At 42.4% G+C, this 14,935-nt stretch overlaps 1 protein-coding gene across 1 annotated transcript; it reads left to right on the top strand.

Annotated features, from left to right (window-relative positions):
- The first annotated feature begins 4,013 nt into the window (after window positions 1-4,013).
- On the top strand, window positions 4,014-12,225 carry C20H1orf162 (chromosome 20 C1orf162 homolog). Its single transcript, XM_043877876.1, has 6 exons — window positions 4,014-7,195; window positions 9,319-9,366; window positions 10,552-10,621; window positions 11,073-11,167; window positions 11,435-11,487; window positions 11,691-12,225. The coding sequence occupies exons 2-6, from the start codon at window positions 9,330-9,332 to the stop codon at window positions 11,856-11,858; spliced, it is 423 nt and encodes a 140-aa protein (XP_043733811.1). The 5' UTR covers window positions 4,014-7,195; window positions 9,319-9,329; the 3' UTR covers window positions 11,859-12,225.
- Window positions 12,226-14,935: the final 2,710 nt, after the last annotated feature.

Genomic DNA, 14,935 nt, shown 5'->3' with positions numbered 1-14,935 from the left:
AATGTATTCATCTTCTATAGAAATCAGATTGACATCATTATTAAGATGTTGCTTAAAGGACAGTTTTCTAGGGTCAGTAGATGTTCCAAATTATTCATTAAATGAAGAATTGCGGTGCTAGGCACAATCGTACAATGGTCACACAGAGATAAAAAGTTCCTACCACAAGGTGTTAATCTGCTGGAAAGGGAGCATATATGATACAATACAGATTTTAGTACAAGGTGTTTTGAGAGTACCATTTTAGGTGGTCTAAATAGCCTCATCGTTTCTCTTGTGTATAACTATATCAGTCAGTCTTGAGTCAGAAGCACAGCTACTAGGATATGTGTTTATATGTAAGAGATTTGACTTTATGCTCTTGTGGGAGCTGGTTAAGCAGTCTCTGTAAGCTCTTAATCTTTGTTTCTGATGAAGGAACTTGACATGCATGGAGCAGGCATTTAAGAAGGGAAGATAGATGTGAAGTGGGAGAGGGTAGGAACAAGTGGAAATTACAAGCACAGATTGAAACCCTTGTCAGTTTTTATTACCTCTGATCTTCATGGTATGATTGTCCTGCAAAACCCGAGGCCCTTCCTGATATTCCTGGTTCAAAGGTTAGAGAAGCTTAAGGATGACCCAAGGAGAGAAGTTGGGAAGTTACAGCCCTGCTAATACTGCTGAATCAACAGATCAGCAACAACATGGATAAGCCATAAAGTAGTTCCTACTTGGCACCTGCAAAGGCAGCCAGGCGTGAGGCTGTCAGCCCTCAAGCCAGTCACTTCAGACAAAACAGCTTCCCCTGGGACTCCTCATAAGGCCACTGGATCCGAGCAGAGACTGACAGTGGGCCCCATAGTTTCCAGAACCAGTAACCTGTGAATACATCCTATATTCACACAGCACTGCAACATGCTGTGGGTCAGCCACACGATATTCTGCCACCTGGACATTACTGTAGCGGCCAGCTACAGAGCACTTGCTGCTCCTTTTGGACAAGAATGTGCTATAGGAGTTTGTTTACCTACGTGCAAGGACTGGGGTGTCACAACCCAAAGTGAAGCCAGTCAGGAGTGAGACAGAGGTAATAAGCTGAGCAGGGATTTTAGAGGCGAAACTCCAAAGTACAGTCCCAAATCTCTACCTTCAGAATATCAGTTTATATATATATACACTTGCATAGCTCAGTCAGTAAAGAATCTGCCTGCAATGCAGGAGACCCAGGTTCGATTCCTGGGTCGGGAAGATCCCCTGGAGAAGGAAATGGCAACCCACTCCAGTATTCTTGCCTGGAGAATCCCATGGACTGAGGAGCCTGGTGGGCTACAGTCCCATGGGGTCGCAAGAGTGGGAAGTTGATGTATAACACAGCTCAGCCCAGTGCTCTGACAACATGGCGGGGGGGCGGGTGGTTTGAGAGGGTAGTTCCAGAGATGGGGGATTATATGTATACTTACGGCTGATTGATGTACGACAAACCAACACAATATTGTAAAGCATTTATCCTCCAATTAAAAAAATTTTTTTTTTTCTTTGTGATGGTTGTTGTTTAGTACATACAAATTGGTTGTGTGGTAATTGGTTGTGCAACCTCAAATTAGACATTGCACAACCAATTATTTTTTAAATATTTGCTATGAAAAGGTCAGATTGATTTGAAATATGTTTGTGTTAGCAAAAGATTACATGTCAATGAAAAGGAAATGTTAGATTCTTTTGTTGTAAGTTTTGTAATGACCATAAAAATAATTTATCAATACGAATCAAGATCTTTCCAATCAAGTGGCCAGTGACCTAGTTCACTGGTTATTCTTAGTATCACTCTGGTGGAATAACCAGGTAAGTTTCCTGATTTGCTGAAATATGAAGTAGACAATATCACTTGTGGTATAATCTATCCAGAAATATTTTACCTGAGTCTATCAACACTTAAGATGTAAATTCCAGTTTCCAGGAAATGCAGGAGGTAGAGGAACAAGATGAAGAAGAGACCCTTGGACTGCAAGGAGATCAAACCAGTCAATCCTAAAGAAAAAAATCCTGAATAGTCACTGGAAGGGCTGATGCTGAAACTGAAGCTCCAATATTTTGGCCACCTGATGCAAAAATCCAACTCATTGGAAAAGACCCTAATGCTGGGAAAGATTGAAGGCAGGAGGAGAAGGGGACGACAGAAGATAAGATGGTTGGATGGCATCACCAACTCAATGGACGTGAGTTTGAGCAAACTCCGGGAGGTGGTGAAGCACACGGAAGCCTGGTGTGCTGCAGTCCATCGGGTCACGAAGAGTCAGACATGACTGAGCGACTGAACCACAACAGCCTATAACCCACAGAAACTGAAAGAAGAAATGTGTACTGTTTGAAGCCTCTACATTTGTGATATTTGTTATGCTGCAATAGAAAACATATATTAAGGATCCCTACCATTTCCATCTGGTTTGCTTTTTTCTGATTCACTGTGGGTTCCCTTTCAGGGCATCTGATCCAATTTCCCACCTTGATGCAGGCTTTAGACTTGGTTTCCTAACCTCATACAAGGCCTGTAGACCCAATCTTCAGGTCACCAAAAACTGGTGGCTCTTCCCAGAATAAATAGCAGCTCCAGGTCTCAATTGTCTTTCTGATTTTTGAGGATTTCCAACATCTAGTTCATGCATTTAAAATATACACGTATATATATTTTTTTAACTGGAGGATAACTGCTTTATAATATTGTACTGGTTTCTGCCATACATCAACATGAATCAGCCACATGTATATGTATGTCCCCTCCCTCTTGAACCTCGCTGCCATCTTCTACCCCATCCCACCCCTCTAGATTGCCACAGAGCACTGGATTGAGCTCCCTGTATCACACAGTAAATTCCAACTGACTATCTGTTTTACTTATCAGTCATGCATTTTTAAATTGTGTGCTTCAAGTCGCTTCAATAGTGTCCAACCCTGTACAACCCTCCGGACGGTAGCCTGCCAGGCTCCTATGTCTATGAGATTCTCCAGGCAAGAATACTTGGGTGGGTTGCCATGCCCTCCTCCAGAGCATCTTCCCGACCCAGGGATTGAACCAATGTTTCTTACGTCTCCTGTATTGGCAGGCAGATTCTTTACCAGCTGAGCTACCAGGGGAGCCCTCTTTATCACTAGCATAGCACCACCTTAAACTATGGTGTTTAAAATGTTTTATCCAGCCTTTGTTGGTGCTCTTTAACAAGAGGATCTCTTTAAAGATCTAATCTGCTGTACGTCTAGGGATTTCCATTCACTCTTTAACTCACTGAAGTCTTATTCCCCACCACTATCATACCCCAAGCTGCTTTAGCAAAAAGATCAGGATCTCTTCATTTCTAAATCCGATCAACTCTTTCCAGTCCTCATCTTAATCAACCTCTCTCTCTGCAGCATCTGGCAGTGTTCAGTTGAGTTCAGTCTCAGTTGTGTCCAACTCTTTGCAACCCCACGGACTGCAGCACGCCAGGCTTCCCTGTCCATCACCAACTCCCAGAGCTTACTGAAACTCATGTCAATAGAATCAATGACGCCATACAACCGTCTCATCCTCTGTCGTCCCCTTCTCCTCCTGCCTTCAATCATTCCCAGCGTCAGGGTCTTTTTAAATAAGTCAGTTCACTTTAGTATCAGGTGGCCAAAGTATTGGAGTTTCAGCATCAGTCCTTCCAGTGAATATTCAGGACTGATTTCCTTTAGGATGGACTATTGAATCTCCTTGCAGTCCAAGGGACTCTCAAGAGTCTTCTCCAACACCACAGTTCAAAAGCATCAATTCTTCAGTGCTCACAGCTTTTCCTTCTTTTCCTCCCTGGTCCCTACATTAGCTATTACTGCTGTCACTGTGTCCTCTCAATTTCTGTAACTGACTCCAGGGTTTTTTTCTTTAAAAATTTTTTTTGTTAATTTATTTTTTAGTTTTTGGCTGTGCTGGGTCTTTGTTGCTGTGCTGGCTTTTCTCTAGTTTCAGAGAGTGGGGGCTACTCTCTAGTTGTGGTGCTCGGGCTTCTCATTTCAGTGGCTTCTCCTGTTGTGGAGCAGGGGCTCTCGCGTGTGCGGGCGTCAGTAGTTGTAGCACGTGGGCTCTAGTGCACAGGCTTGATAATAGTGGCATACAGGCTTAGTAGCTCCACAGCACATGGGATCCTCCCTGATCAGGGATTGAACCCGTGTCTCCTGTACTGGCAGGTAGATTCTTTACGAGCAAGTCACCAAGAGAGCTCCTCCACTTTTTCTGACTCCCTCTTAAGTGATGGTGTTCCTCAGAGTTTTGGAATGTTTTATTCTCATTCTACAAACTGTCCCTGGATAATCTGATCCATCCCCGCGGCTTCTACTGTCATGTGTATGCTGATGGTTTCCTAATCTATATCCCAAGTTGTATGAGGCAGGATAAGTTAACTGAGGTAAGAAACTGCCCTGAAATCTCAGTAGTGTAACGTGGAAAAGTTTATTTCTTGCTCACACAGAATCCATTCTAGGTCCAGGTGACCCACCGGAGAAACTATTCTCCTTATAGTGACTCAGTGATCCACTTTAGAGCTTTCAACCTTATCTTCTCATCACAAAACCTCTGTGATCACCCAGAAGGGGAAGGGATCAGAGGAGGTCTTCCTTCAGTAATTAAACACTTCAACTAAAAGGGAACGTCATCACTTGCATTCATAGTCCATTGGCCAGAGCTTATCACATGGCACTACTAAACTGTGAGGGTCTGTGCCAGGAGAGGAGATCTGGTTCGGGGTGAGAACTAGTACTCTCTACCACACAGCTCTGGGTCTTTCATGAGCCCCTGACCTGTGCATCTGACTACCCTCTTGACATCTCTCGGTAACACAATCCACAGGCACCCTAGGCTCAGTGTGTTCAAAAGTAAGCTCATTGTATATGTCCAGTCCTACACTCACCTTCTTCTATATTCTCACCATTAATTGGTGATTCAAGGCAGAAACCTGGGAGTTATCTTGAGCTCTCTCCCCCTTACCTTTCTCCCACATCACCTTTCTGCCCTGCCTCCTCTTCCCCACGGCCAGTGTCTCTGATTAGATCATCCTGTTTCTCCCTGGAACTCTGCTGTTCTAAAGGACTCCCTGCCCCCTGTCTGGCCCACACAAGTCCCTCCTACACTGTTGCCCAAACCAGAATGTGATCATGTTTCATCCTTCAGCAGTCTCTCCATTGTCTCCAAGGAAAGTCTGTTTAAGGTCGTTTATCATGTGACCTTGAGCTTCCTCTACAGTCTTTCTTGTTTCGTTCCCCCAATGGAAAAAGATTCCACCCACTCTTAATCTCTGTAGCATCAGCAGTGATGAAATACTTGCATTTCGCTGAACATCACAAACGTGACAAAGCATGTCTTTGCTCACATGGTCCCTCTGCCTGGAATACGCTTTCTTCCTCTGTCTGCCTAGAAAATGTGATTCATCTTTCAAGAAGCAACTCAAACATCATCTTCTCTATGATGTTTTTCTTGACACCCACTTCCCTTCATTGTGTGACCTGAGCCTTTTCTCTTGAGTCCCACTCCATCCTTTATGTCTGACACGGCTTATTTCCTTGTCTCTTTCTTTACCCAGAGTTTATTTGATGTGATACAATCTTCCTTACAGGTCATGTTTGGAATTCACACAAGAATTCCAAAACCTTTAGTGGTTCTTTATTAATACTTAAAATATACGTTTTGCTTGGATTTAAAGACCTCCACAGTATATCTCAATCTATCTACACAACTGTTTTCTATCTCACCCTTTACCAAGGCCTCTCTCTTGAGCCATGCTGGTGTCCCAGAAATCCATCGCTCAAAGCCCAGCAAGCAATCCTGGGGTTGGGAACTTCCTCACACAGTCCCTTTCTTCTCCCCCAAGCATATTCCAGATCTCCCTGCTCGCAGCCTTGCCTGATCCTGCGTGCCCTGCCAGCTCTTCCCTTCTCCCGGACCTGCGAGTTACTCTGCCGTCCTCCTGGAACTGTCTTCCCCAGACTCTGCCCAACCAGCTCGTTCCCATCCTCTGGTTCTCAGGGTAAATATCACTCCTTGGACAGGAATTCCCGGGTCATCCATTTTATCTAAAGACATCCTCCCGTCACTGACTGTCCAGCATGGCACTCTTTCTTTCCTTCATGTCCCTGAACACAATCCATAATCAATCTGTTATTTCCTTTTCTATTGTTACTCTTCTCAAGTAGACAGTAGGCCTCATGAACTTTCCTGCCTTCTCTCTAAAATACCCATAGCACATGGCCCATTGTGTCTATTGAATGTGTATACTTATTATTGTATGGGTAAATGTTTACAAGTAAATGATCCACCTTCCCTTTGAAGCAATCTCCATGCTTCATATATATATATGAAATATATATACATGATATTTTTACTTATTTATTTATTTTGGCCTGTACTGGATTTTCACTGTTGCACACAGGCTATTTCTAGTTGTGTTGAGCAGGGGCTACTCCTCCTTGTGGTGTGTGTCCTTCTCGTTGTCGTGGCTTCTCTTGTTACAGAGCATGAGGCTCTGGTGCATGTGAGCTTCAGTAGTTGTAGCACTTGGGCTCAGTAGTTGCAATTCTCAGACTCTAGAGTGCAGGCTCAGAAGTTGTGACGCACAAGCTTAGTTGCCACGCAGCATGCGGGATCTTCCCAACCCAAGGATGGAACACCTGTCTCCTGTATTGGCTGGCAGATTCTTTGTCACTAAGCCCCTGGGGAAGCTGGCGATTCCCATAGTCTTAAAACACTTAAAGTCTGTCTAGTCCGCACTTAACACCATTTGCTTTTCATTTTTCTCTATCAACCTTCCTTCCTTGGCTGGAATAAATGAGATTATGACATGCTTGGTGACAATGATAATGTCACACCCCCAGTGTGGTCCCCACAACATCTGACATGGTAGTTCCATATTCAATACTTAATTAGAAATAAACTTGTCTTATCCCCCCAACGTTCTGGCATTCGTGTGTCAAAAGATATAAAAGTTCTCTGCTTGTGGAATGAAAAAAAAAAAAAATAGAGTTTGCCACAAACAGGAAGTGGGCCCCGGAGTTTAGACAAGATTTTTGCGACACGCAGCTTGATGGTGGCAGTCGCAGCGGCAGTAACCACTGTTTCATCATTCTGAGAAATCGGAATGACAGCAGAAGCAGCAAGTGAAAAGCTCCGTCTTAGACAATGACATCTTACAACCGGACTTTGTCTTAAAAGGTAAACTCATTTACCCCGTCTTTTAATATAGATGAAATAATCACCAAAACAAAAGGTTAATCTAATTTTTAGTGGTTTCAGTTACTTTTCTTAACCTTATCTGGTCGGGGAAAAGTTGTATGGGAATGGCTGCATTTAGTTGGTGGATTTTATGACAATCAGTAAGATTCTCCAATGCTGGACAAAATGTGAAAAAGTATGTGTATGGAGTGCTGTTTCTATTTTAATTTATGTTTCTGTCAAATGTTTGGAGTGTTGTTTTCAAAGGGTGTAGTCTTCCTGTTTTTCTCAGCACGGATTCGTAACTAGCGTGGATTCATTAACTGCTTCCCTGTTGGATCGTGTGAAGGTTTTGTCTTTCAGGATGGTGGGGACCCAGCTTTTGTTTTACGTGACTGTCCTAACATTTCTTTGGGGTGGTTGTAAACTCAGAACCACTCATGGGAGGGTTAAGATTTTATGGAAAACTATGATCCTCCCCTCCCCCACCTCCCCAGTGATATGGTCTAGTACAAATTCATAGGATAAATTCATACTATGATTAGTGCAAACACATATTTCAATATTTAAAAAACACTACATTTTACAGTACTCTGCAAAGAGCACTGTTGACTTTGTTTATTATCATTATGTTTAATTATGTTCCCTTTTATTTTTTTATTGGAATATAATTGCTTTACAATGTTGGGACAGTTTCTCCTGTGCAACATGGTGAATCATCAATATGTACACATATATCCCCTCCTTCTTGATTATTGACTTTTAAATTAGAAAAGGAACAAAAAGTACTGGAAAAATTGTTACCCCTTTGGATTCTGCTATGGAGATGGACTTTCTATCCCTAGGGCTCAGAATTCTCACCAAATTTCCCTGTTGGCATCTTTCTTGTTATCCTAGATTACATGATCTTTAAAAGTTTGTTTGATTGTAAGGCACCTGATAATTTTGCTGTTGTAACTGGTACATGGCAATGAGGTGTCCTTCTCCAAATCTTCCCCTATGTCCAAGGACTCAGAAATTAATTCACTTTTGACAGCTGAATAATTAAGTACAAATGTCATTTATTGCCTAAATAAATAACCTTAAAATACAGTAGTTATAGCAGAATTAAAAATTCTTCTCATGGGTTTATTTAAGTATGTAGTAAAATTGTGGCCTCCTAAAATTGTTTGTTATTTTATTTTGTTTAAAGTGGAAATAATTTTTTATCAACAGGCAGGAAACTAGAAAAGCAAGCTATAGTACATAGTTACAACAGAAAGACCTATCACCACTCAGAGGCTTATAGAAATTTTCAGTGAAATAGAAAAATGTTTATGATGAAACACTTAGTAAGAAAAGAAAAAGAGATATGAAGAAGTATCTCAGCTAGCTTTTAAAAGATGCATGGAAGTACAACAAAAAGGAAATACACTAAAATATTAACAACAGTAGTGGAAGTTTGAGTGATTTTACTTTTCTGCTTTTAGGTACTCTATACTTTTTTGTATAAATAAATAAAAGAGGGGAAATACAGAAAGTTTAACATGAAAGAACCATAGCTTATATAAAGATGTTGTCACACTTGAAAAGATAATATGTGAACAAAATAGAAGTTTCTGATGCAGGACCTCCAAGAGCAAGTTAGTTTGCCCAGCACTGCTAGGGAAGACCGAAGCCAATGCATCAGACCTACGTGACACTCAATATTAAAACCATCCATTCTGCTTCTTTCATACTCCAATTTGATGTTTATCAAGAAAAATTATGGTTTTAATTGGATTTCTCATACATTTTGATGAAATGCACTAGCTATACAAACATGTTTCTTATGTTATTCTAGTTCATACATTGGTCTCCTCTGAGCTGGTTGGTATGAGTCTGTTCTGGAACATTCAGTCAATTCTTGATGCCCTGATGAGATCAAATGTATGGACCTACAGAGCTGAGGCCTCCCTGCTGAACTTTCGTCCTCACGCTGTAAAGTTTGGGACCACTGACCTCACTAGCACATCCTCCCACCATTTGCCTCTCTCCTTCATCACAGCTCCAATATTAAGATCACAATCTCAGAACTGGCCTCTCTGCTGCCTCTCTTTTCCAAGGTTTCTAAGACGTACCTTTTTTTTTTTTTTAATTCTCAGGGGAAGGCAACATGGGAAACCACATGCCCAAACTTGAACCAAATGATAGTAAGTCTGCAACACAACCCATTACTTGCCTCGATGCCAAGTTCAGATGGACTGGAATCACTGGACACTGTGCTGAAGTGAAGCGACAGCACTATCCCCTGTGCTGTCAGGGGATAGTATTTCTGAAGTTGGGAGAATCAGATGCAGGATCTAATGCCAAGAAGAGTGAAAATGGGAACCAGGGAGAACTATCTGATCCTCCAAATATGATAAAGGGAGTCTCTGTGCTCAACATTAGACCATCTTGGTAGTTTGTGAGAGCCTGGCCCCCTTCCCCTGAGTGTGCGTGCTCATTCAGTCATGTCTGACTCTTTGCAACCCCATGGACTGTAGCCTGTCAAGCTCCTCTCTCCATGGGATTCTCCAGGCAAGAATACTGGAGTGGGTTGCCATTTCTTCCTCCAGGAGGGTCTTCCTGACCCAGGGATTGAACCAGTGTCTCCTGCTTTGGCAGGCAGGTTCCTTAGCATTGAGCTACCAGGGAAGTCCCTTCACCAAGGCTGCCTTTGGCTAGCCACTGTTAACAGCTGCCCTAAAAAACAAATGAATCAAAAAAAGGCAGCGATTTCTAAGGTAATACTCCCTGGGACGTCGGGAAATGCTAGTTCTAGGTATCACTTTTGGTCTTTAACCCCTGGCCTTGAGATTCTCTGCTTAAGTCCCAGGGAGCATGTGTCTCTGGGTCTCATTAAAATCTTTGAGGGAGAGCACTGAAATGTTATTACAGGGACAAATGGGACTGCGGAAACGCTAGGCTCTTCTTTCACATGTGTAGCTGATTATTGTTTAAGCTCCTGATCTAGTTTTCATGTTAAAAAATACAGGCTTGGGATGACCCAGAGGGATGGGATGGGGAGAGAGGTGGGAGGGGGGTTCAGGATGGGGAACACATGTAAATCTATGGCTGATTCATGTCAATGTATGGCAAAAACCACTACAATATTGTAAAGTAATTAGCCTCCAACTAATAAAAATAAATGGAAAAAAAATAAAAAATTAAAATTAAAATAATTTTTGAAATGAAAAAAAAAATACAGGCTCTAAGAAACAATGCTCCCTCCTCTTACAGAGCTGTAGCCCCATGGTTAGACTACACTGGTTGCTTGGATAACGGGGAGCATGTGGGGACCCTTGGGCTGGAGAAGATGTGGCCGATACACTAATCCCCTTTGTATTCTTTCACAGAGGGACCAGGCACCCATCGCACCATAGTCTCAGCAGTGACCTCTGCACCCTGCCTCTCTGGCCACCCCAAGTAAGCAAGAAATGCCTCCCATTTCATCTCATACCACATGGCATTTGATTCTGTGTTGACCACTTTGCCTTATGGACTTGGGGAAGGAGGTCTGGGGAGAAGGGACCAGAAACAGCAGAAGTAAATCAGTATTTTACCTTCAGAGTGTGGCTCTTAACCTGGGGTCCCCCATGCCTCGAGAGACTCATGAAGCCCCTAAACATAAAATTTGCTATGTGCAGTCTTATGAACATTTTTAAGGGGGAATAGAGCCCATAGCTTTTACTGACACCTCAAATGGATCTGGAACCTGAAAGCCAAAAGTTGAAAACTGGGGGGAGAGATTGCAAGTTGACTAACCAGTGTAAAAGCTATTTCAGGGGATTACCCATAGGTGGAAAAGGTTACCCTCTTGTCTTAAGGCCTTCATAAAGTCCCATGGGTCATCTGCTCTCTTTCTTCACCACAACAGCAAAGAATATTTGGTCTTAGCCTTTTTTGCTGGGGTGATACTGACACTGCTGCTGATGGCCTTTGTCTTCCTCATCATAAAGAGCTGCAGAAAATGTAAGTCTCCAAGAGCTGTGACAGCCCTTCTTTCTCTGCCATTGAGGACAGAGGTAGCTTTGAGGGGAGTAAAACAGAGCCCGCACTCTCCACAGATCCAGGACTTGAACCCCTTCACTTCTCTCCCGGCCCTCTTCATCCTCCACCCTTCCCACCTCCAGCACCTCCCCCCTACCCTGCCCCTTCACCAAAGATTAAAGAAAGAAGCTTCTAATTCCTCCAGGCCCCATGGGTGAGACTTGTTCCTCTTCTTCCTGGCACTTCCAGCAGGTCATTCCAGGCCCCAGACCCTGGATCCTCCTTCAGATCATCCAGCCAAAGTAAGCCAGCCACTCTGTTTCCTGGATGTGGAGGCCTGATGCCATTGGACACTGGGAAACTGATTCTCTGAAGGGTTCTTCTGATCTCTTTGGGTCTTCTCTGACCCAAGCTTTCAAGTTGCTTTTAAATGTCACTTGCTTCTGAGAGACACCTTCCTCCAAATCGAACTGACTCATTCCTCCTCTTCCTTCCTCCTCGGCAGCTTTCATCCTCGGAGGAGGTACTTACCTATGCCAGCATGATTTTCAAAGCCCCCAAAGAAAACAGCGATCACCTGACCAAGAGTGTACAGAATGCTGTACACTCGGATCCTGTTGTCTATGCTCAGGTTAAAGGGACAAACTCGCCTTGCCTCTCCAGTGAGGCTTGAGTCCAGTTCCTTTTATCTTAGCTCCATCTTCATCCATCACTTTCCATTTTAACAAATTTTGGACTACGACCGGATGAAACCACAGCTGGAGCTGTCTGGGTGTGCTCGGACAATGCTAGTCACCAGTTTGAAGACCAAGGGTCAGCCTTTTCCTGGCCTGAGAAAAGATCTATGGCCCTCCCACTTGGACCAACAGACTGTTAGACCATTGAGAGCTGAGACTACCTCCCCTGTCACCTTCTAAAAAGTGTGATACAGAGCTCACAGCACCAAGTGTTCCCTTGGCATCATTGATCTACTTGGGAGGAATCAACCAGATGAACAATCCAGGTTGGATTACAAATAAAAGCAAACTCTGCAATGCTGACTCCTTCTCCATCATGGATGTGTCTTTCCCCATCTCCTCTAGAGGTGCAGAGCTCATCCACAGCCAGAAAAGCCTAATGAAAGTGGTAGTACTCTGGAACTAACTCAGGATCGATTGGGGTACAAGTCCCAAACTCTACCACTAACTAACGTCCTTCACTCATTGGGGCAAGTATACTAAACTTTTGAAGCTTCAGTTGCCTCATCTTGAAAACAGAACTAATAACATATCTCCTAGTATAAAAATAAATGAGATATCATTAAGTACTCTATACATCCCAGAGCACTACACAAAACAAGGTCCCTGTTGGATAAAGCACTATTCAAATGAGGATGTCCATCTCCTTGCTATAGCATAAGAGATATGCATAGCAACAGTATAGGGGAACTAAAAATGGATCTAAATGTTAGCCCCCTCCCCTGCCAAATTCCAATGGATGACCCCATAGATGGTCCTAGTAAAAATATCAATAAGATTACTTTTTACTAGGTAAGATTATTCTAAATTTTCTTTGTAAGCCATAAACAAGAAAGACCATTCATAAAAATAAGCAAATAAAAGTAAGATGGGAAGTCTGACCTGAACAGCTAACTGAAAGTACTGTTTTATTAAGAATGGCTAACTTCCCTGGTGGCTCAAACGCTAAAGCGTCTGCCTGTAATGCAGGAGACCCAGGTTCTATCCCTGGGTCAGGAAGATCCCCTGGAGAAGGAAATGGCAACCCACTCCAGTACCCTTGCCTGGAAAATTCCATGGATGGAGGAGCCTGGTAGGCTACAGTCCACGGGGTCACGAAGAGTCGGACACGACTGAGCGAACTCACTTCACTTCACTTCAGTGGTTTATGAATGAAAAAATAAAGGGATAAAATAGAAAGACCAGAGATAGACCAAAAATACAAGAGGAAATTTAGAGTATGATGAAGTTGGTATATCAAATCATTTAGGGAAAATTAGTTTATTCATAAATGGTGTTGAGAAAATTAGGTAGTCATGAAGATGAAAATAAGATCAGATCTATATCTTACTCCATTTTTAAAAATTCCAGATATGTCAAAAATTTAACTAAAAAAATCATAAAAGTACTAGAAGTAAATATGAGAGAACTTTGAAACCAACAGAGTGAAGTATGCCTTTGAATACATGACGCATGGTCAATAAAACAGAAAGGACTGATTAACTTGACTTACAAAGTACCCTTCAAAAGATAAATGGCAAGCTGGAAAAATACTTGCAGAGCATCTCATAGACAAAGGGCTGATTTTCTTAATATATATGAGTTCCTATAAATCAATAAGGAAAAAATGAACAACTCAATAGAAAAGTAAAAGAACGGATAAGGTTAGGCTCTTAGCAGAAACGGAAATATAAATGGCTTCAAACATGAAGAGATACTGAACTTTACTCTTTATTTAAGATCAATCATAATTAGAACTATAATTAGATAATAAGTTCCATCAGTAAGATCCACAAAATTCAAAAAGTTTGCTAACAAACTGGACAAGATTGTGGGGAACTAAAACACATATATACTACTCGTGGGAGAGTGAGTTGATACAACTACTATGAAAGACATTTTGGCAACAGCCAACAACATTTTAAATTCTATTTCAAAGACTGTGTCCTACTTAAACCTGTGGAAGTCACCTATGTCATTTGAATTGCAGCATTCATCAAATAGACTAAAACTAAGTGAGGCTTGTTATACTCAAACACTATTCTGAGTGCTTGGCATGTGTTCATGGAATCCCCACAAAACACCAAGAGGTTGCAGCAGTTATTATTCTCATTTTTGGTACAGAAATGGAGGCACAAGGAGGTCAAACAACTTGCCTGAGCTCACAGTTACACACGAATACTGAGTTCATACGTGTATTTACGTATGTTTAGTCTCTCTCTGGAAGAAACATCATTAATGGTTTTAGTAATTGCTATTTTCTGGGGAGGGGAACCTGATAACTGAGGGAGTGAGGGGCAGAGATGGGAGGAAGTATGTTTTCCTTTAAAAACCCTTTTTTGTAACTTTTGAAGCCCTTCATTTACCTTGTTGAGGATTTTCAGGGAGCCTGATACCTAGTGTTCCCATTCCCCACCTGAATTCTAGACCAAGTGAGAAGTAAGAGGATTCGGCAGATAGAGATCAAAGCAGCATCTTTATTACAAACATAGGAAAATATAAGCATTAACCCGTAGCTGCAGAACCCGGAACTCCATGCACTAAGGCAAGTCCCTGCCCCTCCCCACAAGCAAACGGCAGCTCAGCTGTCCCCAGGAGTTGCGAAAGATAGCGTGTGCTCTTGAAATCTGCACCCAAGGGATTAAAAAAAGGAAGGGGAAGGGCAGAGCAGTCACTTCTGGTTCCTACCCCCAGACTCACTCATTAGACAGATCACTCAGCCTCTGCCTGGGCGTCCCTCATTAAGGAGTGCCCACCAACGGAGCTCAGTCCACGGGGAGGAAAGCTTTACCCACAAACCTCTCTTAAAAATATATTAAGTAATATTTTTGAGAAGCAAGGAAAGAAAATTAAAGTTCAAAGAGATGAGATAATTTACCCAGTGTCTCCCTGCTAGTAAGCGGCAGAACAAAATTTAAGTCCTCTGACTTCAAATTCTTTGCATCTGGCCTCCACCGCAAGCTGTCCCAGAACCCATACAGTGGCAAAGAAACTGGAAAGGTCAAGTTAGATGATCTATTCGAGATGGAAAGCT

This window comes from Cervus elaphus, chromosome 20 (assembly GCF_910594005.1).
Source record: "Cervus elaphus chromosome 20, mCerEla1.1, whole genome shotgun sequence".
Taxonomy (NCBI): Eukaryota; Metazoa; Chordata; class Mammalia; order Artiodactyla; family Cervidae; genus Cervus; species Cervus elaphus.
This window is presented reverse-complemented; position numbering and strand designations above follow the sequence as displayed.